General features: G+C 36.2%; 3 protein-coding genes across 23 annotated transcripts in view; 1 reads left to right on the top strand and 2 right to left on the bottom strand.

Annotated features, from left to right (window-relative positions):
• The window catches only part of ssbp2a (single stranded DNA binding protein 2a), a 70,769-nt gene extending 62,945 nt beyond the window's left edge, over positions 1 to 7,824 (top strand). For 2 of the 20 annotated variants that reach the window (XR_012405961.1, XR_012405957.1), the window contains exons 10-19: positions 508 to 556; positions 647 to 682; positions 785 to 839; positions 2,249 to 2,316; positions 3,769 to 3,847; positions 3,975 to 4,003; positions 4,113 to 4,211; positions 4,299 to 5,073; positions 5,158 to 6,757; positions 6,944 to 7,824. Coding sequence is in view for 4 of the 20 variants with exons in the window: in XM_017356103.4 (XP_017211592.1) it covers positions 508 to 556; positions 644 to 682; positions 785 to 839; positions 2,249 to 2,316; positions 3,769 to 3,847; positions 3,975 to 4,003; positions 4,113 to 4,211; positions 4,299 to 4,328 (448 nt within the window). In the remaining 16 variants the exon portion in view is untranslated. Of the gene's footprint in view, positions 1 to 507; positions 557 to 643; positions 683 to 773; positions 840 to 2,248; positions 2,317 to 3,768; positions 3,848 to 3,974; positions 4,004 to 4,112; positions 4,212 to 4,298 lie in introns of all 20 variants that reach the window. The other 18 variants (XR_012405969.1, XR_012405966.1, XR_012405959.1 and 15 more) reach the window with 11 other exon arrangements.
• Positions 7,825 to 13,315: 5,491 nt separating this feature from the next.
• Positions 13,316 to 15,136, bottom strand: f2r (coagulation factor II (thrombin) receptor). Its single transcript, NM_001114846.1, has 2 exons — positions 15,067 to 15,136; positions 13,316 to 14,487 (listed from the first exon to the last, which is right to left on the bottom strand). The coding sequence occupies exons 1-2, from the start codon at positions 15,134 to 15,136 to the stop codon at positions 13,316 to 13,318; spliced, it is 1,242 nt and encodes a 413-aa protein (NP_001108318.1).
• Positions 15,137 to 17,862: 2,726 nt separating this feature from the next.
• The window catches only part of iqgap2 (IQ motif containing GTPase activating protein 2), a 116,297-nt gene continuing 108,068 nt past the window's right edge, over positions 17,863 to 26,091 (bottom strand). Inside the window, exons 35-38 of one of the 2 annotated variants that reach the window (XM_005165243.6) lie at positions 25,692 to 25,852; positions 19,344 to 19,487; positions 18,842 to 18,950; positions 17,863 to 18,690 (exon numbers count right to left, since the gene is read on the bottom strand). In XM_005165243.6, the coding sequence (XP_005165300.1) occupies positions 18,577 to 18,690; positions 18,842 to 18,950; positions 19,344 to 19,487; positions 25,692 to 25,852 (528 nt within the window). In that variant the 3' untranslated portion in view covers positions 17,863 to 18,576. Of the gene's footprint in view, positions 18,691 to 18,841; positions 18,951 to 19,343; positions 19,509 to 25,691; positions 25,853 to 26,091 lie in introns of both variants that reach the window. The other variant, NM_001128340.1, reaches the window with a different exon arrangement.

Genomic DNA, 26,091 nt, shown 5'->3' with positions numbered 1-26,091 from the left:
ATATTGGATTTAGATCCCATATTGTTTTTGTTGTTGTTCTGCCACAGAAAAGCAATTTGTTACATTGTTTGAAAAGTTGTATATAAAAAGTTATTTTTCATATCATATTCAGTCGTAAGTGTCTAATTACCACACTGGGCCAATGTTGCAAATCTGCAACATCCCAGAACGCCTTGCATGTGAAGGTCTCTCTAAAAAAAAAGTCAGGATTCTATTGTACTACCCTATATGATAATTTTCCCCAAAAATCAGATTTTTCCTGTTTCTAAAACTTAATTTGAGCCTGGGAGGGTAGTGCTGTTGGTAGCCATTGGCATGTATGATTTGGAGCAAGGACCACCTAATTCATTTAAACGTTTTTTTTTATGTTCTGCTGAAGTAAAAAGTCTACATTTTGCATGTTTTGAGGACGAATAAATTAACAGTAAATTTTCATGTTTGGGTGAAAGTCTGAATCTCTATTGCTACTTCTGTATAAAATAATATATCTGTGTACTATATGTAAAGGGGTCCTGCAGGAGGAAGACCATGGCCAAATCCTCCAAATAACAACTCGGTTAGTTCTCACTACATGACATGTAAAAACTGACCAAAACTGCTGTATGTTGAACAATATAAGTATCGGTCTTTCTCTTTGCCCCAGCAGATCCCTTATTCATCCGCATCTCCAGGCAGTTATTCGGTAGGTAATGAAATGCTGTCTAAGGTCTCTTTGGTACCTTCTTTAAGGTAGCTTTGGCTGACCCTCTGGTCATTTGAATAAGCAGAATTAGTGTGTTTGCAGGGTCCCCCAGCAGGAGGCGGCCCTCCGGGCACACCAATCATGCCCAGTCCTGCAGGTAATTATTATCTGCAAAAACGACAACTACTTCAGATGCACCATAGTGACAAGCCGTCAGTGTTGGGGAAAGTTGCTTTCGAAATAATTGATCTACTACAATATTTAGTTACTTCACAGAAAAGTAACTAGTTGCGTTAACTTTTTTATGGAAATTAATGTCACTTTTGAGTTACTTTTTTCATACCTACCTGAGACTTGATCTTTTTCAGAACCTGCGGGGTATTTTTCTTTTTTTTAATCAGAGAAGCTCTGTATTTACTGAAACAGTGTATAATCTACACCTTCATTTACCTTTAAAAAAAACTAGTAAACTAGTCACCTTCTGAGAACTTCCTGACGCTTTACATGCCGTAAATACAGATTAATAAATATTGAAAGGGATGTGTTTGCTACTTTTGTATTTTTGTCTTATTAGTTCAGTAAAACCACTGTTCATTGAGACTATATTGTCTTCCATGTGTTCAAAATAATGAGAATACTTCCATCACAGAAATTTAAAGCTCTGCCATCATGTTTTCTGTCTGTTCCCGTGGGGAGCTCGTTCTCTCATTGAGTGTGATTCAACATGAGTACACTCATTTAAATTCAGCAAACTATTTATATAAATTTTAAAATTTTTACTTAGTTGATCTTTTTTAAAGTAAATCAAATATTATTCCTTAATTTTATGAAGTAATTAGTTACTTTACTAATTACCTAAAAAAGTTATATTATTACGTAACTCAGGTTACTTGTAATGCTCTACCCCCAACACTGCAAGCCATGTTTTCACATCACTTGGTATTAAAGAGATAGTTCACCCAAAAAAACTCACCCTTCACTTTTTTCCAAACCTATCTTTCAAATGTTGAACACAAAATAAGGTATTTTCAATAAATTGGTGACACTCTTTGTCATTGCATATTGCATTCAATGGGTTTTTTCATACCATGATCTAGAATGGCTACCTGTTATCAACATTCTTCAAAAACATAATTTTTTTGTCTAAATGATAAATAAATTTTCCTTTTTTGGGTGAACTATACATATAAAAATGTCAGTGATCTGTTTAATGGTGGTCAGTCGGAACACATTATGTTTCCACCTGGCATCAATTTAGTACTGATTTTAGATTTAGTGTATTTTAGCCTAAAATTTGCTTACCAACATTAGTGAAAACATTCTGAAATTGAACATTAATTGTGCCTTTCTTGTAAGATGCTACAATGGTGTTACAGTATGTGTATTTTTTAGTTATTTTTGAGGTAAAGTTTGCAGTTTGCATTAGCATAGAAGTTATTAGCAACTAATGTAGACAGCATGAATCACACTGCATTGTTTACCCAATACAAAGTCATTTCTTTACCCAATACAAAGTCATTTGTCTTCAATTGCAAAATATAATATGTGATGTGCATTTATTTTTAGAGTCAAACAACTCGAGTGACAACCTGTACATGATCAGCTCAGTCCCACCAAATGGGACCAGACCAAATGTGAGTCTTGCAGTATTTGGCCTAAATATAATTTTTTTTTATATACAGTTGGGTCCATAAATATTGGGACATCAACCCAAATTTTTATATATATATAATTTTTTTTTTGGCTTTTTTTTTTTGGCTTTATACACCAAAACCATCTAAATGATTTTTTTTTAAATGATGCAAACTAGATGTGCTTTAACTGCAGACTGTCCGCTTTAATTTGAGGGTATTTACATCCGAATCAGGTGAACGCTGTAGGAATTACAACAGCTTGCATATGTGCCTCACACTTGTTAAGGGACCAAAAGTAATTGGACAATTTGCTTCTAAGCAGTTCCATGGCCAGGTGTGTGTTATTCCCTCATTATCCCAATTACATTGAATAGATAAAAGGCCATTAAAGATTCATTTCAAGTGTGCTATTTGCATTTTGAATATGTTCCTGTCAACTCCCAAGATGAGATCCAAAGAGGTGTCACTGTCAGTGAAGCAAGTCATCATTAGGCTGAAAAAACAAAACCAACCCATCATAGAGATAGCAAAGTAACAGGGTTCACCAAAAGATGTAAACCATTGGTGAGCCTCAAAAACAGGAAGGCCAGATTAGAGTTTTGAAAAAGCCTTCACAGTGTTGGAACAACATCCTATGGACAGATGAGAGCAAGTTCAACTTGTACCAGAGTGATGGGAAGAGAAGAGTATGGAGAAGGAAAGGAACTGCTCATGATCCTAAGCAGTGAAGCATGGTGATGGTAGTGACATGGTATGGACATGTATGGCTGTCAATAGAACTGATTCTCTTGTATTTATTGATGATGTGATTGCTGATGAACGCAGTGGGATGAATTCTGAAGTGTTTCAGGCAATATTTTCTGCTCATATTCAGACAAATCATGTTTTAGAACTCATTGGACGGCACTTCACAGCGCAGATGGACAATGAACCAAAGCATAGTGCAAAAGCAGCCAAAGAGTTTTTAAAGGGAAAGAAGTAGAATGTTACGCAATGGCCAAGTCAATCAACTGATCTGAATCTGAAAAGAACAAGCAAGAACTGAAGACAGTTGCAGTAGAGGCCTGGCAGAGTACCACCAGGGATGAAACCCAGTGTCTGGTGATGTCTTTGCATTCCAGACTTCAGGCTGTAATTGACTGCAAAGGATTTGCTACCAAGTATTGAAAAGTGAAATTTTAATATATGATTATTCTTCTGTCCCATTAGTTTTGGTCCCTTAACAAGTGGGAGGCATATTTGCAAACTGTTGTAATTCCTACACCATTCACCTGATTTGGATGCAAAATATCTCAAATTAAAGCTGACCATCTACAGTTAAAGCACGTCATCATTTCATTTGAAATCCATTGTGTTGGTGTATAGAGCCAATAATGTTGTAATTGTGTCGATGTCCCAATATTTATGGACCTAACTGTATATAGAACTTTTTTATAAGAAATCTCCTTTCAGTTTCCATTAGGTTCAGGTGCTGATGGTCCAATAGGGAGCATGGCAGGCATGGAACCACATCATATGAATGGTTCATTAGGTAGGACAGATTTAACTAATAAAGCACAATGCCAAACATATATGTATTTTCCATCCATTTGCACATTCTTGCTTTTGCTATTTGGCATTGAATACTTTAAAGCCCTTTCCTTCCATCAATTCAACAGGATCTGGTGACATTGAAAGCCTCCCAAAGGTATGAGATATTTCCGTAAAGTTTTGAAAGACATTTAAACAGTGACCAACATTTCACTGAAATTCATTCGTGGACGGCATCCTCAAAAGTCCTTTCTTTCACTCATCAGAGCTCACCAGGAAATCTCAGCATGAATAATCAGCCTGGCACACCAAGAGATGATGGAGAAATGAGCGGCAACTTCCTCAACCCGTTTCAGAGTGAAAGTGTATGTATGCTGAAAGCCTGTTTCCGAAGGATCATTTGTGTTAAATACAGCTGCAGATATCATTCAATGCCATCTTCTGTCTTACAGTATTCTCCTAACATGACAATGAGTGTGTGAGAGGACAGCACAGGAGCAAAATTTCAAGATTTCACAGTGTTCAGCAAAAACACACATTCAACCTGCTTTTCTACTCATATTGTCTGTGGTGGACTTTTGTGAATTGGAGTGACGTCCTTCTACACCAAATCTGACCAAACTGAAATAAGCTTTGAAAGGATCCAGAAGACATCTACACATTTTTTTCATACATGTGTTTTGTCATTTCATGGTTAATGTCCTGTGTTCTGTTTAAACAAACTCAGCAAAGGTGTGGGGTAAAGTATTTGGGACTCAACTTGGACTTGTATGACTCAATTCGTGACTTGACTGGAGACAAGAAATAAAAGATTTCAGTCTTAACTTTTACTTGCAAAACAATGACTTGGTTTCATCTCGGCTTGAAGTAAGCAGGGAATTGACTTGGATTGCTTGAGTATCACAAATATTGACTTGACTTACTCAAGACTTGAAGGTAAAGACTCAAGACTTGAAGTTTAAAACTTAATATTTGAAGGTTTAGACTTGAGACTTGAAGCTTAAGACAAGACTTGAAGGTTATAACTCAAGACCTAAAGATTAAGACACGAGGCTTGAAGGTTAAACTCAAGACCTGAAGGTTAAGACTCAAGACCTGAAGGACAAGACTTGAGACTTTAAGGATAAGACTCAAGACTTGAAGGTTAACAAACAAGACTTGAAGGTTAACACTTGAGACTTGAAGGTTAAGACACGAGACTTTAAGGTTAAGACACGAGACTTGAAGGTTAACACTTGAGACTTGAAGGTTAGGTCTCAAGACTTGAAGATTAAGACTCAAGACTTGAATGTTAAGACTTGAGACTTGAAGGTTAAGACTCGAGACTTGAAGGTTAAGACACGAGACTTGAAGGTTAACACTTGAGACTTGAAGGTTAGGTCTCAAGACTTGAAGATTAAGACTCAAGACTTGAATGTTAAGACTTGAGACTTGAAGGTTAAGACTAGAGACTTTAAGGTTAAGACTCGTGACTTGAAGGTTAAGACTTAAGACTTAAAGGTTAAGAATCAAGACTTGAACTTAAGAAAAGACTTGAAGGTTAAGACAAGGCTTGGAGGTTAAGACTTGGGACCTGAAAATTAAAGCCTAGTTCACACCACAGGATTTTAAACCTGATTTGAGCCCAATTTGGAAGTTAACGTGCTTGCCGTCAGATCGGGCTGCTATTGGGGAAAAATCTGCGGGTGCTCTGTGCTCTGCAGTCTTTATGTGTGAACTACTAAACATTGCATCAAAGAGGCTTGCTGATGCGTCGCTGACACCTCGTAGACAGAAATCCAATATCTAGCATACTGAATATTCCAGAGCCGACTTGACCCCACGTGCGGTCAGATGTAGTGACAAGCTGCATCCAATGAGAGAGCATATCAGCATAAGTTGAATGGCCGTTTGCTAAGGAACTGAACAGAAACGTCTTTGATTGGCCAGAATGGGCATAGATGCACTTGCTTTACTCTGCGTTAACACGGACACGAGAGTAGGCTACTAGGCTATTAGAATACCATACTGGTCATTCTGACCATTCTCATATAAAACGTCATATTGTCACATCATATTTACATTCAAAACTTTTATTGAGATATTAAAATTAAGCTTTGAATATCTGTCATCATATTTTATGACAACGTTACCTTAAAAATATGATCTTTTTGGTAATCCAGTCTGTAAATATGTAGTTAAGATACTAGAACACGCATATGTCTGGGCCTGGCTTTCATTTTCACTTTCAAACAGGAGCTATTTCACTGCACAGAATATGCTGTTTTGAAAGATATATCTGAAGTAAATTTATGTTTTTGCTATTAGAAAGTTATTTTTTATGTTAGCAGGAAGTTGCTAGGCAAAAAATAAAATAAAATGCATGCATATTTAAAGTCACTGCGAAAAGTAGCAGACATGCATGCAGTCATTTTGACCAATATGATAATTAAAGGTATAAATGCTCAGTTCTTTAATGTTTATATTTTTAAAAATAGCAATGTTAGAAAGAAGTACACAGATATTTAGGAAAAGCCAGGGTTGTAGATAAGTTAATTTTATTTCAAAGAGTTAATAAATTACAAAAATTAAAAACTCTGTATCTATTCACTTGAACCTTGCAGAAGAGTGACTGATGCATCAGCTGACTGACAATGTTTTTAAACGCTCCCTCGAAAGATTGAAACACTGTCAGTGATGTAATCAGCAAACAAGAAGCAAATGGTGTTCATCTTTTTCTGATGACAACTCCCTTGGAAAATTTTATTGGCTGTGGTTTGGTAGCTTGACTGAGCTGTTGGCGAACAAGTTGTTGTCAGATGATGTAGTGTGTGACCCCCCCTCTTGTGGATCATTTACATACTGTCGCATACTGTGAACAGCACAGCGATCTGCCAATGTTGTAAATCCTGTAGTGTGAGCTAGGCTTAAGGTTAAGACTCAAGACCTAAAAGTTAAGACTCAAGACTTGAAGGTTAAGGTACAAGACTTTAAGGTTAAAACACAAGACTTGAAGGTTAAGACTCGAGACTTGAAGGTTTAGTCTCAAGACCTAGTGATCTGCAAAACAATGACTTGGTCCATTATCTGGTACATAGACATTTATTAATGAGTTCAGTCAATTTTTTTTTTCATGTTTGTCTTTTTATATGTAACATTGTTGTACTATGCAGCATGGCTGATTTCCATCAAGCCCTTAGAATCCCAAACATAACCTCTAATCTTGGATATACCATAATTTCCACATTTGCATGGTTATAGTTGAACAACAGAAAAAAAAAGTTAATTTTTTCTAGGTTGGTCCAATTAAAATGAATTCTTGTGCGACTGCATAATTAACGTTGTTTTCTGAACCCTTCGGTTACGCACTTAACAAGTGGACAGATCCCTGAAAAGATGGTCTTGGTCCGCTTTCAACTAAACTAGTATGGTTTGACTGAAATATTAATGCAACATGGACCAAAGACATGTAAATGAACCAAATACAGTACATGGTGTCACAAATTGTGACCATAAAAGGACAGATTTCTCAAGCATACCTGTTTTTCTTTTCATAGTGGTATTGTTGCCCTGTTTATTTTCAATCTTAAAAATGACAGCATGAATGCTACCAGGACAAAATGTATTAATTGTTTGCTTTTTTTTTTTTTTTTTTGTCTGGACCAAAGGCAATGGAACTGTAAGTGTGAATACACCCTACATACATTGTATTTGAATTCACTTTAAATTTAAATGTGTTTAGCCTCCAATTCACTGGATTTGACCAGACAACCAATCTCACTATATATCAAACATAATGTTTTAGCAAACCAAAGGTTGGCTTTGTTTTAGTTGAGCTGCAGAATTAGGCAAATGTACAGCTTATCTCTAAACGCAAAAGACTGAACTTACGATTTTAGGACTCACTTCAAGATTTCGTGTCATATTGAAATTGTTCTTGTAAATACAGCTATCTGTGAAGAATTTGAATATGCTGATATAAAAATCATTTTCACCAATTACAGTATGTGTTTGTGAGCTTTCTAAAACATGCTGGTTTACTGTGATGGGCTATTAGAACAGTAGATTATTTTCCTGCTGACTAGTTGGTCTAAATCAGAGATGCCCAAACTAGGAGCCGCGGGCCAAAGTTGGCCAATGGTAACATTTGATTTGGCCTACCATCCAATCTGAGAAGAGAGGGAGAATGACAGAGATGGTTAAGAGCAGGGGTGTCCAAACTTTTTCTAATGAAAGTGCAAAAGCCAAACTTGATTGAGGGTTGTGCGCTGAAGGTTACTATAGTAGCCATGTTTAATTTATTTAATAATATTTAAAAATAAATAGAAAACATTTCTTTATATTAACTAATACAGAATATTTTTTAAATATTTTATAATAAACTTATTACAGTAAAAACAAAAACAATCGCATCTATGACAAAATGGAATTACATTATTTTGCCGTTGTAACCCCGCCGGTCCTACGCCACCCAACCTGCTCCGAGCTGGTATCGAACTGGCGACCTTCTGCATGGGAGTCGGTTGCTCTAACTACCTGGCCTCTGTTACACCGTAAATTTGCTCGCTGAAGTCTTCTGTGTAGTCCTCTATCCATTGAGTGACCGTATTTACATTTTTGAAAACATTTAATTAAAACATTTCGGTTTGCTCTTTTCTTCTTTTTAGTTCAGCATTAAAACAAACAAAAAAGTTTATGACAAATTAGAAATGATGATCTCATTTAAAGGCATTCACCCCAACCCTCTCCATCCTTCTCCCTCTTTTCAGATGGGATGGAGGGCCAAATCAAAAGCTAAAATGGGCCAGCAGGCCCTACTTTGGTCATCTCTGGTTAAGAGATTGTCGTTGCAAATTTAATGTAACCTGTTATTTGTTTTTTTAATTGTTAAGCTACAAAAAAAAAGCTAATTAAATGTTTCAATTGAAATGCTAATACTTTAGTTTAAAATGTACATCCTGTCACCCGGGGGGATAGAAGACAATGCAGAAATTTTGGTGAGCAAATCAAGGCAAGGGCAGATTCTGCTAGACCAGTGTATTCAGCATTGATCTCCATTGTGTTATTAATGCGATTGTTTATGTTTTTATTGCATTAAGTTATCATTTAAAAAGTTATACTGCATTAGTCAATATGATTCAAATTGATGTCTTTTTTTAAATAAATTTTTTAATATTAGGACATAAATTAGGAAATTACCAATGGAAACTTTAATTTAAAATAGTTTTGTATATTTATCTTCGGCCCACGACTTTCAATTATATTTAGTTTTTGACCCTTTATCTAGATGGTAACTATTATGTTCTTGCTGGATATATTAGAAAACAAAAACAGCATCATAAAATTTAACAGCTTAGAGAGTCAGTGACATATTGGTGAAGACAAACCAACACATCAAGATATGCTGGTCATTTACAGTGTACAGGTCAACAAAACATTTAAGAAAGTATTTACCACTACACTTGTAACACTTGACTTTAGATTGGAAGTGTTTGAAAAGGTGTTTTATGCTTAGCAAGGCTGCATATTAGAATTTTTTAAGCAATTATTATTATTATTTTAGATTTTAAAATATAATGTATTCCCATGAAGGCTGTAAAGCTGATATCAATCAGCAGTGTTTACTGCAGTATGTTTTAATATTCTGATATGGTCCTCAAAATATCCTCAAATATACAGATTTTTTTTTCATAATTTTTTTTTCTCCAGAGTTCTTGCACGAAATAGATTATAAAAAATCTTTTGTAACATTAAAAATCCATGAAATGCATCCCAGCGAAGTAAAGCTTTTCTGCACGCTAATCAGCAGTGAAACAAACCTAGATATCAAATGAAAACAAAACAAAACAGAAAAAAATAAACAGTAAACTGGTATCAATATTATGAACCTACCCACCTCCCCCACCCCCCAGGATGCAGGACTAACTACTATTAATTTTAAGTAACATTTTAATTGTGTTTTAAAGCATTATATTGATATGTACATTTTATTAAGAAGAATATAGTTCTTTTCAGTCACAAATACAAAAATAAAAGAATAACCTATACATAAGACACTATAAAAGCATAAAAATTGTGCAAACTAAATAAGTCTTTTGAACACACACAAAAAAAATGAGAAAGTTATGAGTAATAGACCAGAGCATAAAAAACATCAGAACCTGGAAGGATCATTTCTTTCCCAAGGTCATCCTATATGGGCTTTTTATAATGATGATTTCTATTCATAAATGAAATAAAGTCAGTGGTAGAGTTAATAAATCATCACTTTAACATTGACTAAATTAGACTCATCGTGAAAATGTCAATTCTTAGGTTGTAATGTGTATTTTGTAGTGTGGTGTGATTCTGTGCATATCCTGCTGAAAAAAAAAAAAAAAAAAACATCACAGATGATTCTATTAATTCCCCCTAAAAATAACATTAACCATTAAAATCAGTTTTTGTATAGTGTATAGTTTGTTTTGGGAATATAATCTATTAGGATTTATTTGTTTTAACATGAAACTAATAGAAGACCATTATAGTTTCTATTAAACCAATATAATTTCCATAACCTGTGGGGATGTTGCATGAATGGATGATTCTGATTAGCTGATGAACATTCTAATTTGTGCTGATATTTCGAGATAAATGCACAGCTAATATTGTTCATGGCGTGTCTTTACCACATTATAGCTCTATAATAGCCAAATGATTTCATTTACAGTCAGAAAAGCTATCCCACTTTATATTGTGGCTTTAACTAATATGTACTTACACTGTAATTAATAATGTTACAATGTTTGAGTTAATACATGTTAATACATTGTACTTATGCTTGATTAAATGTCTGCATATAATTACATTTGTAATTACACTGTGGACCATCCTTTACTGTGCGTTCACACCAAAAGCAGCGAATGTATCAAAGTAGCCAGGAGTTATTCATTTTCAATGGGAGCCGCTGTTGATAACTGTCGAGCAGTGGCATGGTGCGACGCATGTTCGCTGGTATGAGTGTGGAGGAGAGTTAAAATCAAATCAACTTTATGGTAATGAGCTATGACGGGGTTCAGCGGCAACCAGTCGAAAATGTAGACGTCCACCACTTGAGAGGAGTCTAGAAAACATAGTCCTGTGAACTTTGGTTCCAACCACAGTTGTTTCCAAGAGTTTGATTATTGCAGTCACAGGATTTCCAATTATCTTACAATGTTTTGTTACAGGGACATACATTAAAAAAAAAAGTTACTGGTGAGTTACTGATGTGCATTAATGTTTTTTTTTTTTTTTTTTTATAAAAGCGGGAATCTCATGCTAACCATCACGATAATACAAAACAGTATTGCTGCTTCAGAATATTTCAGACATTGACCCATAATAAATAAGTGAAGCAAAGCCACACCACACACAACAACTTGATCTCCCATAGTTAAATGAATTTGATCAACAACATTTTCATGCTAGAAAACTTGTTTTTATGTGGGAATGTAAAAGATTTGCTGCAATGGCCCCTTTAAATTTGAGATCAATGTAGAGAATTTTGACCCTGTCACCAGCGGATCAGTAAAGGCAGACAGTGTTGTTGCCAGGGCGGCCAGAGTGAACTTTGATGCTCTTGCCGCCTTTGGTGTTGCCGCACAGTTACACCTTAACCCACTCTTAAACCTACCCATACCACCAAACCTGTCTCCAACCGTACTCATACCCCACCTCAAGCGCACCAGAAGTGTTCTGTAATACATTGTGAACACAGTAAACAAAAATGCACTGTATTTATTTACATGTAAGTACATACAGTAGTTAAAGTCATTTAATGAACCCTTTTCACAAGACTGTTAGGATGCATTTAACAATCATCATAGTCTTAAATTCTTTAAAGTTTTTAAGATTTAGATTTTTTTTTAAAACATTTATATGCATTTATGAATGTATTATATCATCTTTGTAACAAATTACAAAAAATGAATTACTGCTTATGCAAGGTGTTTGTAATGCAGCATCTATGGGGCTAAGGGTAAATTTGACGGTATGCTCTTCCCTGGCTGCCGTCGTCAGTCTCACGCAATTATTTTTTTAATATTATATTTATAAAATAAAAAAATACTATATATATATATATATATATATATATATATATATATATATATATATATATATATATGAATATATTTGTTGGACATTCACTATCTGTGCTCTAAGTTTACCCAACTATGACGACTTGCGCTGAGAAACCCGGAAATGTGAGAAGGGTCTACATAAAGTGGAACCAGAAAATGTAATCAAAGCACGACAAAGCTTGTGGACAATATGTAAAATAAACTAGTCCCCCCACACAGGACTTGTTTAAGAGAAAAAAAACCTGACAAATATCTAAAATTAGATCTGAACAACATCTCTAAGTGTGGTAACCAGCATTTAATATGACTATAATTGACAGAACAATGGCCAATCATCATTTATTCCATAATAAAACTGACAAAACCATTAGAACTTATGGTAATAATTACTTTTTTTTTTCTATTTCTTTTTTCTATTCCTCTTTAATTCTTTTTACAGAATGGCTGTTTACTTGACACCAAGATCGTACAAAGAAATGAAGAGCGGCTGATTTCCCCTAACCCTAATTGTGGGATGAGCAAATCATACTAAAATGAACGAATGGAATCTTAGAAATTAAAAGTTACAAATGGACTATATGCACAGCTGTTTTTTCAGTCATTGATGAACTTGAGGGGAAAGCTTAATGTGACTATTTTTAAAGTTTTTACGGTTCTTTTTATAGCATTGATATTGTAATGTAATTCAAATATAACTAGTTAAATCGACTTAAGCATTCATTTGATTATTAAAGCATAAAAATGTTTAAACGCTGGCGCCACAGGTAGCAGCAGGTTAGCGCAGAAATTCCATTGAAAATACTGAGGTAATATTCATTTTAATTTATTGCAGTGCTTCTTGTTTGATCTGACACCCACTGTCTTTATATTGTGTCTTAGCCAGGCAGTTAAGATCGCTGTTATTTTTTTTTTTAAGAAATCAGATAACGTAAACACTGCAATTTTGTTTGGGATGACAATTAACCAGAAGCTCTAGGGGTGGCTGACTGAAATGAAAAGTCTGTGTGCATGTACTGTACCCCATTCCCATGAGACTGTTTGTACAACAAAACATAAAAGATTGTAAAGTTGTGTTTGCCAGAAATTTTGTTTTACTCTCAGTTAATTGGTAAAATCAAAAGAAAAGTCGTGTTGAATTGTTCTTGCAGGTTCTGATGTTATCATGCAACCCTCTATATAAGATTCCTTTGAATAAGTGCAGGCAACTCCACCCATCGAGTTATCCTAAATAAAATGAAAGAAAAACCCTGTTACAGACAGAATGTTCTTGGAAATCTGTTGCATCATGGCTTGACAAGGTCTCTCATCCTGGCCAGCTTAAAAGTTTTCAAGACCCTTCCAAAAATCCAGACATATCCAACCAGCCATATAGTCAAGGTTTAGACTGTTCATGCCATCAGCTTTATGTACTGGCTGTTCACACTGCTTTTCAAAGTCTCCAGATTACTTGACCTTGTGCTGGAGGTGAACTGTGCGCTCCTTTCAATACCAGGGACCCCCTGACATCTGAGAAAAGCAAGAACTTGTTTTTGGCACTGAGAAGAACCAAAATAATAGATGAGGGGGTCCAGACAGCAGCTGATGCTCCCCATACACATGGAGACCAGGTAAGCGGCATAGGACGCGTCATTGTGCTTGTAAGCAAACCTCACATAATGTGACAGTAAGATGATGTTTGTTGGTGTAAAGCATATGACAAAAACTGCAAAAACTGTTACGGCCATAATAACAGCCCGCGTTTTCTTCGCGCGGTTTTCCACGTTTGCCGCGCACAAGGCTTGGATGATGCGCAGGTAGCAGACGGTGCTAAAAATGAGCGGGATGAAGAAGAAAAGCGAACAGAAGATTGGAAAGAAGTACAGGTAATACTCGCGGAGAAGCTGGATGTCAAGGACGTCGTGGCAGGTGGTTATGCCCAGGTCAGGTAGGTGAATGGTCTGATTGGAAATGAGCAAAGGTGTCACTCCGCCAACAGACAGAAGCCACATGGCGGCGCAGGTGACAGTCGCGGTTTGGGGACTTCGCCAAGTGAGCGAGTCCATCGGGTAGACGACAGCCAGAAAGCGATCCACACTAATGCACATAATCAGCAGCACAGAACAGTACATGTTGCAGTAAAAAGCAGCAGTGACAACACGGCACATCCCGGCTCCGTATATCCAGTTGTTTCCGTTGTAGTTGTAGGCTATCCTAAAAGGAAGCAGCAGAACAAACAGAAGGTCTGCGCAGGCTAGATTCATCATGTAAATCGCCGCCGGTTTCTTGGGTCTGACTTTGCGCGCGAACATGACCAGCGCCAGCAGGTTGAGAGGCGCGCTGATGATGAACACTATTATGTATATAGTCGGGATGACAGCGGTCGCCACGCGGCCTGTGAGGAAGCTCGAGGCCTCTTGAGAGATGTGATAAGTCTTTTTAGCCGGGGGGTGGAGGTGCTCTTTCCTGAGTGTTGGTTCTTGACCCGAACTAAAGCCGCTTCCCCCCTCCTGCACGTCCAGATAATCAAACGGCTCATCAGTGACGGTGAGGAAAAATCCCGAAAATGAGCGAATAAATGTTTCTGAAAAAAAAAAAGAAAAAACGTGTTTACATTCATTTTTTGCAGCATTTAATCATTGTAACATTAAAAGTTATTTTAACTTAATTCATGCATCAAATAATTTTATACTTTTTTGTTAGGCTATTTTCTTTCTGTTCATGTTTTATTATATCTCTTTGTCATGTTAGCTAGAATTCCTGTTGCAGAGAAAAAAAAAATTAATTTGCTGAATTCCATAGCCTATTTATTTCCATGTTTAGAATTTACAATTAGCAGCGTTTTAGCTATTCATTAAAACAATTATTATTTTGTTTTTATTATATTGTTTTTATATATGTAATTATTATATTGTTAATATAGTAGTACAAGCATTGCTATTCATTTATCTTTTTAAACGTAGCCTATATCTAATACCAATATTTCATACCAAAATAGGCTACTTCACTTTTCAAGTTAAACTTTAAGGGATTTCGTTATTATTGCATTACGTTTTATGCGATTCATCGTGTATGCTACATGCCACTGTGTTCTACAGGCCTATTTTAATGAACTGAGCTCACATATTTTATTCTGATAAAAGAAAGTCTGTAAGCGTCTTACCGTTGTTCGGCAGCGCAGACGCAGAGCCGTTCAGAGCCAGCAGACCCGTCACCAACAGAACCCGCAACATCACGACTCAAACACCGCAGCGCAAATTGATGAAGAGAGGGTGAGAACAGAAAACTCCTTTCCAGAATGATCTTGAACCCGCGCTCAACAGCAGACACCAAGAACTACTAGAGGTGGAGAATTCTGTTTTTCTGTGGCGCAAATGTTGACGCCTACTCGAGCAACACACATGTGAAACCCAGCAACACAGCAGGGACTAGTTCATGCTTGATATCAGAAGAACATTTATAGTTTTAATGGTGGGGTTTTTCACTGTATACTGTGTTTTAATCAATATAAAAAGTGTCTAATATTTTTTTCTTACTAGATTTTATTTGAATTCCACAATGATAAGTTTATTTTTATTTGCACCTTAGAAATATTTTACTACTATTACTATTATTGTTATTATTTTAACACATTTATTAGCCTTTTTGCTTTTTAGCATTTATAAAATTTTTGTTTGGGTAATAGAAGTTATACTACTAGTACTATTTAACAGGGTACAAACATGTTTATTTAAGATATTGTTTGTAAAAAACAGAAAACCCAAAGGTGTCATAAAGTTATTCTTATGAAGTAACTATGTTTGGTGAAACAGAGTTTCTAGTATTTGCCCTTTAGGAGCACCAATGATTTGTTTTGTTTATTATTATTGTTTAACAGTGTAGACTTTCATTCATCTGTTAATTCCCTGAATGCAAATCTGAGGCAAATCAAATTCACTCATCTCTCAAAGCCAAAGCGTTTGTTCAGTATGGAGTTTGCATGCTTGCAAATTGTATTATCGGAAGAAAGTGAGTGTATGGACAAAAATACATTGAAATGTATTTTAAATTAAAATACCAAATAGCTTAATTTCCCATGTATCAAAATAAACTACAAAATACAGCAGCTACAACAAATATCAAAATAAAATACTGTATTTTGAAATTCTTCCTACTACAAAATACTTTCACATGGGAGTAAAACAGTTCCTTGCAAACGTGCTATCAATAGGCATATGCGATCAATCCTTTGACCATTAAACTTACATAATAAGGTAAACAGTGAGTATGTTTACATGGACAACAATAATCCGATTTTAATACGATAAAGACAATACTCTGATTAAGAGTCAACCATGTAAACAGATTTTTGATTAATCTGATTAAGGTCATAATCAAACTAAACAGAACTCGAATTGAGACATGTGAAGTATGCCGATTTTAGTGGCATTATTGAAGTGCAGCACAGACATGTAAACACCGCAATCAAACTATTACCATCATGTTGGACTTTTCACAGCGTTTTGCCACAGGATATTCCAGACTGTTTGACACTGCACCTACTGAGTCAGTGAAGGACCACTGACACCTGCAACGCGAAATGCAGAGATTTTTCCTTTTCAATCGGCATGCGGTATCAAATTCTATTAAAACAACACTCTTCCACCAGTCTGTGAATCCAATACCTCAGTTTATCATGCCGGGCAGCGGGGACAAGAATGAAATCTTCCTGAACGAAAGTGAAACTGTAGCCAGTCAAAAAATTTTAAATAAAATGTCCGAAATTACACTAAAACAGCTGAGGAAACGCGGATAATGTAGTAAAGCAATGACAATCAAATATTTGCTATAACATGTAAAACGGTATCATGGAAGGAACATTCAAAAAGTAACTCTTATAAACACCTTAATCAAATTATTGTCAATTGAATTAATGCAAATAATTAGATTACTGATGTCCATGTAAATGTGGTCACTGTTTGTTAACAATAACATTTTTCTGAGCAAGTTTAAGTCAGTCACTGAAGGACTTATTTTTATGCTGTTTGTCGTATTTTCTTAGCATCTACAAAAGCAATTCATCCAAAACTACTATTATATGTGCAGTTTACTCATTCTCCCAAGATTTTTTTAGTTCTCATTTACCTGGAAAAGTCTCAGTTAACCCCCTTAGTGAACACCAGTAAAGCATCTTTTATTCATTCATTTTATTTTCGGGCAAGTCCCTTTACTACTCTGGGGTTGCCACAGCAAAATGAACTGCCTACTGCATCTTTAGGTGTTTTATTATTCTAAAGTTTGTCTGAATTTCCACCTGAGAATGAGAGACTGAGATTGATTTTGAGCTAAAGGCTCCCCATCCTGTTCTTAAGGACTGACATTTTATTCCATCTCCTTTCTTAAACAAAGATGCATGATTTCCATCCATACTACAAGCATTGACCCCCCTGTGATCAATTTTCTGTTCTGACCTCAAGCTCAGGCAAATAACTGAGAAAGCATCAGCCTGACACTGCATTATTATGGTCATCATGTAGACTTCTTGCAAAGTATTTTACAGTTTTTTAAAAAATATAAAAATACAAGACCCTTTGGTATTTTGACAGAAAATATGAACCCAATTGGTTAAAACCTATCGAACACAAATTAAAAAACACTATTTTGGATTTATAATACTTGTTTTATAAATACTGCCCCTCCCTGAGTGTAGGTAAGAGGTGTAGAGTCTATTATTGATTGTAATGCAACTTGGGATTGCCAAACTAAGGTGATTTCATATGTCAGTCATTTTTTTGTTTGTTTTTTTTGCTTGATCCTACATCAATTTTGAACAAGATGAATTTGGCAATTGCATGAATAATTGTTTATTGTTTGACTTACAAAAATATAAAAACACATAGTTGGTCCCTTGGGGCACAAAATAAATAATAAATAAAATATTATTAATAAATATCACCAATAAAGCAAAATAAACACACCATTTTCTAGATGTATGATAATTATATTTATTAAAATCAATAATATTACTTCATCTCATAACAGAACATTTATATATATATATAAAAAAACACTACTTTTAAAATATCATTTAAAATATATGCACAGTTGAGCACATAGAAAGTTAAGGCACTAGTTAATGACAGGCCTGTGACGGCTCCTCCAGTTTATCATATTAATCAGCCACATGGCAGTAGTGCATTACTGAAATCATGTTATTCATTTTTAACATATTAAAACATTACAGCTTGCAACACATTACTTGTCATAACAATTGTCAATTATGCTCGTATTTAAAAATATAATTCATACACAATTTTCCAAAAAACTAAAAGAGAAGGAATTCCAGTCATTAAACATGTTGTGAACATTTGGTGCTTTGATTATGGTTCGAACACATTTCATTTCACTAAAAGTCAAGTCAGAAGTATGTTTCATATGTACAGCATGGCATGTATCATATTCTTAGAGTGGTAAGATTTCCTTTTAAAGTAAATTAAATACAAAAAAAAAAAACAGTTGCACAAATTCCCCTGCACGGGCAGAGTCATTTCATTTATAAAAACATCTAAAACAAACAAAGGCACATTCCATTATTTTCTGTGCAATCCGTGTAAACTAACATATCTAAAACAGGAGTTTGATAGCTAGTTAATATTTCCAAACATATTTGCACTGAATGAGCTCTGAAAGATGATTATTTTCCATAGAACTTTTTGTTCAAAAGGAAGATCAAGAGGTTGACGTTGACTTTGGCCTTGTCAAACATTTTCATGACAGCTACTCCCTCATACTGAAGCTGCAACAGGTCCTGATAATAATAATAAAACAAATAACAAGATATATTAAAAAAGTTTCTGTTGTTATTCATCCATACATGCAATTCCAGATAATAAAAGTAATGTCCTGTATGGGAGAAGAAAATGAGTGTGCCAGGCTCTGCTGGGAACTTGGGAACTGACCTGGAAATGCAGTTGCACCTTCTCCATCTCAACTCCCATAAACTTGGCCTTTATCTCAAAGTCACCCACTTCCTCACAAGGGCAAATGTCGAACATGACATTTTTAAACCTGAAATGTACAAAACACCGACTGAAATACTGGAATAGGTGGAGCTTAATACATCAAATAACCTTGCAAATAAAACATGTTCTTTGACACCAAATTAAAGGACTAAATCACTTAACACAAAAATAATATCTCTTTGATCTGCCTTCTGGGATCTGAGATAGGAAAAATAGTTGGCTTGACATTTGTTAAACTCCCGTTTGGACTGCACGAGGAAGAGAAAATTGAGAACTCACTACAACAACAAACTGCTGACATTCTTTGAAAAGACATTTTGTGCAATATGTCCACTTATCTGGGGTCAGTTCAGTTATCATGCGTTTGATTTTGGAACAGTGTGAAGTTCCTCAAGATACAAATGTGTTAGCAATAGATTGAAAAAGCGGAATAATGTACTGATTAATCTGGACGCCTTCAATCTCCAGAATGACTCCTTTCTCGTGTAGTTTGGCAGCTGTGTATTTCAGTGACGAGGCCTTGGACTTCTTGCTGCCCTTCTCCTCATCTTTTCTGTCCAGTTTGATTGACCTCCGTGAATTCCTAATGAAGAAATAACCATTGCTGAAACATGGGCCATAAAGGAAAAGACATTATACATGTCCCGGTTTTAAAGCTATTGTGTAATGTTATGTACAAAGACACAATTGTGCCTCTTAATAATCCTAATAGAGATATATTGTATATATAAAAAAAATGAAACAAGTGAAATGAAATGAGAAAAATGGTCAAATGAACATAAGGACAAGACAAACACCTCGCCCGCCACGCAGATCATCGTTTCTGGGCCGCTTCCTACCTACCGCCGAGGAAATGAAAGGTTCAGTAGACTTTTAGCTCTGAATGAATGGCTAATAACATGGTGTAAAGAACAAAAATTGCTCTTTGCTAATAACTGGAATCTTTTCTGGGAGCGTCCTAGGCTCTTCCGTCCTGACGGCCTGCACCCCAGTCGAGCCGGAGCTGAACTCCTGTCGGACAACATCTCCAGACTACTTCGCACCATCTGACTAGCAGGTAAAAATTCACACTATAGCCACCTAGACTCTTGTTCACCCCACTTAAACATCAGTAACGCATATCTGGCGAATCCTATAGAGACTGTGTCTGTTCCTCGTATTATTAGATTAAGAAATAAACGTACTGTGTGCTCCAGAAAAAATCTATTAAGAATCAAACCAGAAAAACCAGTAGAAAGTGAAAATCCAAATTTCGTAAAACTTGGTCTCCTAAACATCAGGTCACTTGCACCTAAAGCACTTATCATTAATGAAATAATAACAGAAAACAATCTTAATGCACTCTGTCTCACTGAAACCTGGCTGAAACAAAATGACTATATTAGCTTAAATGAAGCAACTCCTCCAGGATTCTTATATAAACATGAGGCTCGTCAAACTGGTCGTGGTGGTGGAGTTGCATCAATCTTTAGTGATTTCCTTAATATTAAACAGAGAAACGGACTTATGTTTAGCTCCTTTGAAGTATTATCGCTTAATGTTCAGCTTCCAGATACTATACAAAAACCTATGTTATCTCTCGCTTTAATCACCATATATAGACCCCCAGGACCCTATGTCAAATTTCTAAAAGAATTTTCTGATTTTATTTCTGACTTACTAGTCAAAACTGATAAAATGCTAATTGTAGGTGACTTTAACATCCACATAGATGACGCTAATGATACATTAGGGCTCGCGTTTATGGATTTAATACACTCACTTGGGATAAAGCAAAACGTTGTGGGTCCAACCCATCGCTTAAAGCATACATTAGATCTAATTCTGTCTTATGGAATCGAGGTTATTGACGTAGACATTATACCACAAAGTGATGATATTACAGATCACTACCTCTTACTATATAAGCTGTGTTTACCTGAAATCAGCAAACCCGCTCCAATACTCCGCCCTAGTAGAACTATTGTTCCGTCAACTAAAGATGAATTTATCAATAACTTACCTGATCTTTCTCTATTTCGTAATGCACCCGCAAACTCAAATGATCTTGATGTAGTAACCAGCAGTATGGATGCCATCTTTACTAGCACACTAAATACTGTGGCACCCATCAAATTAAAAAAGGCTAGAGAGATTAAAACTATACCATGGTATAATAGTCATACTCATGCGCTCAAAACAGCAACCCGCGCCCTGGAACGTAAATGGAAAAAAACTAATTTAGAGGTCTTTAGAATTGCGTACAAAGACAGTATGTCCAGCTATAGGAGGGCTCTAAAATCTGCCAGGACCGAGCACCTGCGCAAACTGATAGAAAATAATCATAACAATCCTAGATTTTTATTTAACACCATCTCTAAATTAGCTAATAATCGGTCATCCTTGGAACAAACTACTCCACCGCAAATTAGTAGTGATGATTTCATGAATTTTTTCAGTAATAAAATAGAAGGCTTTAGACAAAAAATAGGAGATGCCAAACTTTCTGCACCGGCTTATACTCCAAATCCTGTAAATATTTCATTAAATCATAATAATAACCTACACTGCTTCAAAATCATAGAACAGGAAGAGCTAGATAAAATTATAAATAGCTCTAAACCAGCTACGTGTATGCTGGACTCAATTCCAACAAAATTACTGAAAGAGCTGCTACCTGCTATAGGAGAACCTCTTCTTAACATTATCAACTCTTCTTTATCTATAGGCCATGTTCCAAACTCTTACAAGCTAGCTGTTATTAAGCCTATTATTAAGAAACCGCAACTAGACACCAACAACTTAGCTAACTATAGGCCTATTTCAAATCTTCCATTTATGTCTAAAATACTAGAAAAAGTTGTTTCCACTCAATTATGCTCTTTTCTGCAGACGAACAATATTTTTGAAGTGTTTCAGTCAGGTTTCAGGGCTCACCACAGTACAGAAACCGCCTTAGTGAAAATAACCAACGATTTACTCTTAGCTGCTGACCGAGGGTGCGTCTCGCTATTAGTTTTACTCGATCTTAGTGCGGCATTTGATACCATAGACCACAATATCCTCATAAATCGCTTAAAGTCTACAGGTGTCCAGGGACAGGCTCTACAATGGTTTAAGTCATACTTAACTGACCGCTACCAGTTTGTGAATATTAATGGACAGCCTTCACAAATCTGCCCAGTAAAGTATGGGGTGCCTCAAGGATCAGTTTTAGGCCCTTTACTGTTTACAATTTACATGCTACCTCTGGGAGACATTATTAGAAGACATGGGATCAGCTTTCACTGCTATGCAAATGATACTCAATTATATATTTCAACTAAACCTGACGAGTCGTCTGAACTTTCTAAACTAACTGAGTGTTTCAAAGACATCAAAGACTGGATGACCAACAATTTTCTTCTCTTAAACTCAGACAAAACAGAATTATTACTTATTGGGCCTAAATCTTGCACACAGCAGATCTCGCAACTCAATTTACAATTAGAAGGATACAAAGTTAGCTTTAGCTCTAATATAAAAGATCTGGGTGTCATATTTGACAGCAATCTAACTTTTAAAAACCATTTATCCCATGTCACTAAAACTGCCTTCTTTCATCTGAGAAATATCGCTAAATTACGAAATATGCTATCCATCTCAGATGCAGAAAAGCTAGTCCATGCTTTTATGACTTCGAGACTGGATTACTGTAATGCTCTATTTGCTGGCTGCCCAGCATCCTCTATTAACAAACTTCAATTAGTACAAAATGCAGCAGCCAGAGTTCTGACCAGGTCTAGAAAATATGATCATATCAGCCCAATTTTATCCTCCTTACACTGGCTGCCTGTTAAGTTTCGTATTGAATTTAAAATATTACTTCTCACCTATAAAGCTCTAAATAATCTAGCTCCTGTTTATCTAACCAACCTTCTGTCTCGCTACAAACCAACTCGCTCCTTAAGATCTCAAAATTCAGGGCTTCTGGTAGTACCTAGAATAGCAAAATCAAGTAAAGGAGGTCGAGCCTTCTCTTTCATGGCTCCTACACTCTGGAATAGCAGGGCTCGAAATTGCGACCATTTTGGTCGCATATGCGCCCGAAAATTAATCTATGCGACCTCATAATATATCTGGGAGCATTAGTGCGACTGCAGATAATGGTTGTAGTGCGACCTGTTTTGATTTTTTTCTAAACACGTGCTGAATCGCTCTTCCCTGCCGCTATATTGGTTCATATTAGCTGTCATTCACTCAAGGTATTCTGCTGTCAGATCACAGGGAAGGAGCTTTTATGACCACGGGAAATGCAAACGGCAGAAGAGTGAAAACTTAAAAGCACACAGGTTTGCAAACCCCACCTAAAGTTGAGGCGCAGATGAAAGCGATCATGACACGTCACGTGGTGAATAATGATCCGCCAGCTGAGATCAATCGAGTACGCGCTTAAGGTGCTCGAATCTCCATGCGTTGCATTCACTGCGTGTTCAGCGCAAATGTCCGCTAAAAGTCAAATCTAATACTGTACATCATCGCCAAAGAAGCTCGCCTTTACTAATTTTACACTGAAACTGCGTTTCATAACAAACAGCGGAATTGCGCCGATGGTTAGCGCAAAAATCCTGCTCTGCCTGCTCATAAATTGGGTCGGCTGACTCGCCTGCTTTTCCACTAACACAGAAAAACGAAGATCATCTCAGACTGAACATTTAAATTGACACAAACTGAAACCAAAACTTTTAAAGAGTGATAGAAGTGAGACTTTACTTTCTTTCCTTTGTCCATTCTTTTTTTGAGGTGTATATTATTTTAATTTTTTATTTATTTACTGATGACTGCTTTGCAGCTTTCATCATTGAATTGAATGATTTATTATAATCTTTTGTTTGTTTTGTAGCAGAAATATTATGTATTAAATTGACATGCATATAAAAACAGCAGTACAAAATAAATATTTCTTACTGCAATGCTTCATTTTTGTTTGATGCAAACTATACAATTATTTTTCAAAAAGTAACAGACTTTTTATAGCAGATAACCTACATTCATGCACATTCAAGGCAGCATCATAATGAGAAATGGAATTCATTGTTACTATTATTGTCATTTTTTATCATCATTAATATTCTATGGCCTAATTATTAGACATTCATTTTGGAATTATTGCACACAAATATCAATGTCTTCGCAGCATTAGTTAGATAGTTGTTTCTGGTTTTTGTCAGTCCTATTAATGTTGTTTTAAAATACAATAAATCCCTTAAAAAGCAATTTGCAGCGGTGCTCGATCATTTTTGGTGGGTGCTCCTAAATTTTTTCTGGTGCTCCTAAATTTATTTTGGTGCTCCTAAATATTTGAAGTTGGGAGCACCGGTGCTACCAAATAAAAAAGTTAATTTCGAGCCCTGAATAGCCTTCCTGATAACGTCCGAGGCTCAGACACACTCTCCCAGTTCAAAACTAGATTAAAGACCTATCTGTTTAGTAAAGCATACACTCAATGCATCACCTAGCGGGTTCCACACTGGCTCCTACATCTTGCTTATATACACTATGAACAGCAGCTACGCTAATTATTTTCTTTATTCTCTATTTTCACCTGGGGATACTCATCCCGAGGTCCTCAGATTATGCGGAGTCACTGATTGGATCCAAGACCAGCGACGTGATGATCCCAAGGATTCCATATCCGGGACCAGGCCATATCCTGAGCTGCTGCTGCGCTGATGGTCATGGGGAGTGGAGAACATGAGTCTGATTCCAGCGACGCTCCAGGGACAGACGAGTCTTCGCTGAGGCCATCTTCCAGCCTAAACCACGACGAATGAAGTTCTGCACTAGACTTTTGGCCAGCGGAGAAATTAAAATGGTCGTGCCCAACTGAGTCTGGTTCTCTCAAGGTTTTTTTTCTTCACTCCCATCAGGTGAAGTTTTTTTTCCCTCTCCGCTGTCGCCACTGCCTCGCATGGTTCAGGATTGGTAGAGCTACGCATCGATGAATTGGCTCTTCAGTGTTTGAACTCTCAGTAATGATTAAATCACACTGAACTGAGCTAAACTGAACTGAACTTAAACACTAAAAACTGAACCACACTGTTCCAGTTACTGAACCACACTGTTCCAGTTACTATGACCATTTATGTGAAGCTGCTTTGACACAATCTACATTGTAAAAGCGCTATACAAATAAAGCTGAATTGAATTGAATTGACAAACACAAACTTGGTCATGAGCATAACAAATTAGCTTAGAGTATTGCTGTACTTCGGAGGGAGCAACATTTTTTTGTATTATAAATGTAATTTAGCAATGTAAAAAATGAATAAAAATGTAACAATCACAGAAGTCTATAATATTAGCTATCACTATTAACTATTTTTAGTTTATCTACTAGTGTACATTCTTTTTCTTTTGGTTTATTATTTGCTTTATCAGAGGTTTCCACTGTGGAATGAACCACCAATTACTCTGGCATATGTTTTACTGGCAGATGCCCTTTCTGCTGCAATGCAGTCCACAAACACCGATACACTCTCTCGTTCACACACTCATACACTATGACTGATTTGGTTTATTCAATTCCCCTACATTACATCTTTGGACTGTGGGGGAAACTAGAATGTCTCTAAATTCTGCACAGGAATGCTCCCAGCCAGGACTGGAACCAGTGACCTTCTTGCTGTGAGGTAACAGTGCTAACCGCTGAGCCATTGCATTGTTTAATCAATTTTATTTATTATTATGGAGAGGCACAAATTTACCCAGAAAATATGATAATGGTTGTACAACATGTGAAAAAACATTCATGTGTGTCTCCACTCACTTTCTGTTGAGGTTGTCTAGACAGGTTTTGATGTAGGTGTCGTAGTAGTTGATCTGTTCCTGATAGAAATCTGTCTTGGAGTTAAGCGCAGTTAAAGTCTGCTGCAACTTCACCAACTCTGCTTTCCTCCTCTGCCTGTACCGCCGCTGATATCGAATATCCTACCACACACACACACACATACACACACAAAGACATGACCAAACAGCTGTAACCTGGCTGAATGTGTGTATGGTAGCCTGCAGTCCTAAAAGAAGAAGTATTAGTCCTAACCATGATCTAGGATGGTCTAGGACAGCGTTTTTTCATCTGGTGGGTGGGTCGCGGGAATATTTTCAGTGGGTCGTGAAGTGTGTGGTCAAAAAAACAACAAAAGTTTAATTTTAAACTTATTTTGACT

Source organism: Danio rerio, chromosome 5, assembly GCF_049306965.1.
Source record: "Danio rerio strain Tuebingen ecotype United States chromosome 5, GRCz12tu, whole genome shotgun sequence".
Taxonomy (NCBI): Eukaryota; Metazoa; Chordata; class Actinopteri; order Cypriniformes; family Danionidae; genus Danio; species Danio rerio.
This window is presented reverse-complemented; position numbering and strand designations above follow the sequence as displayed.

What these genes read in the sequence shown, in the direction of transcription:
- f2r (NM_001114846.1), bottom strand. Translation starts at nt 15,136, where the DNA reads ATGTTGCGGGTTCTGTTGGTGACGGGTCTGCTGGCTCTGAACGGCTCT. An exon ending in GTCTGCGCTGCCGAACAACG is followed by an intron (nt 14,488 to 15,066) that starts GTAAGACGCTTA and finishes TTTTTTTTTCAG; the next exon opens with AAACATTTATTCGCTCATTT.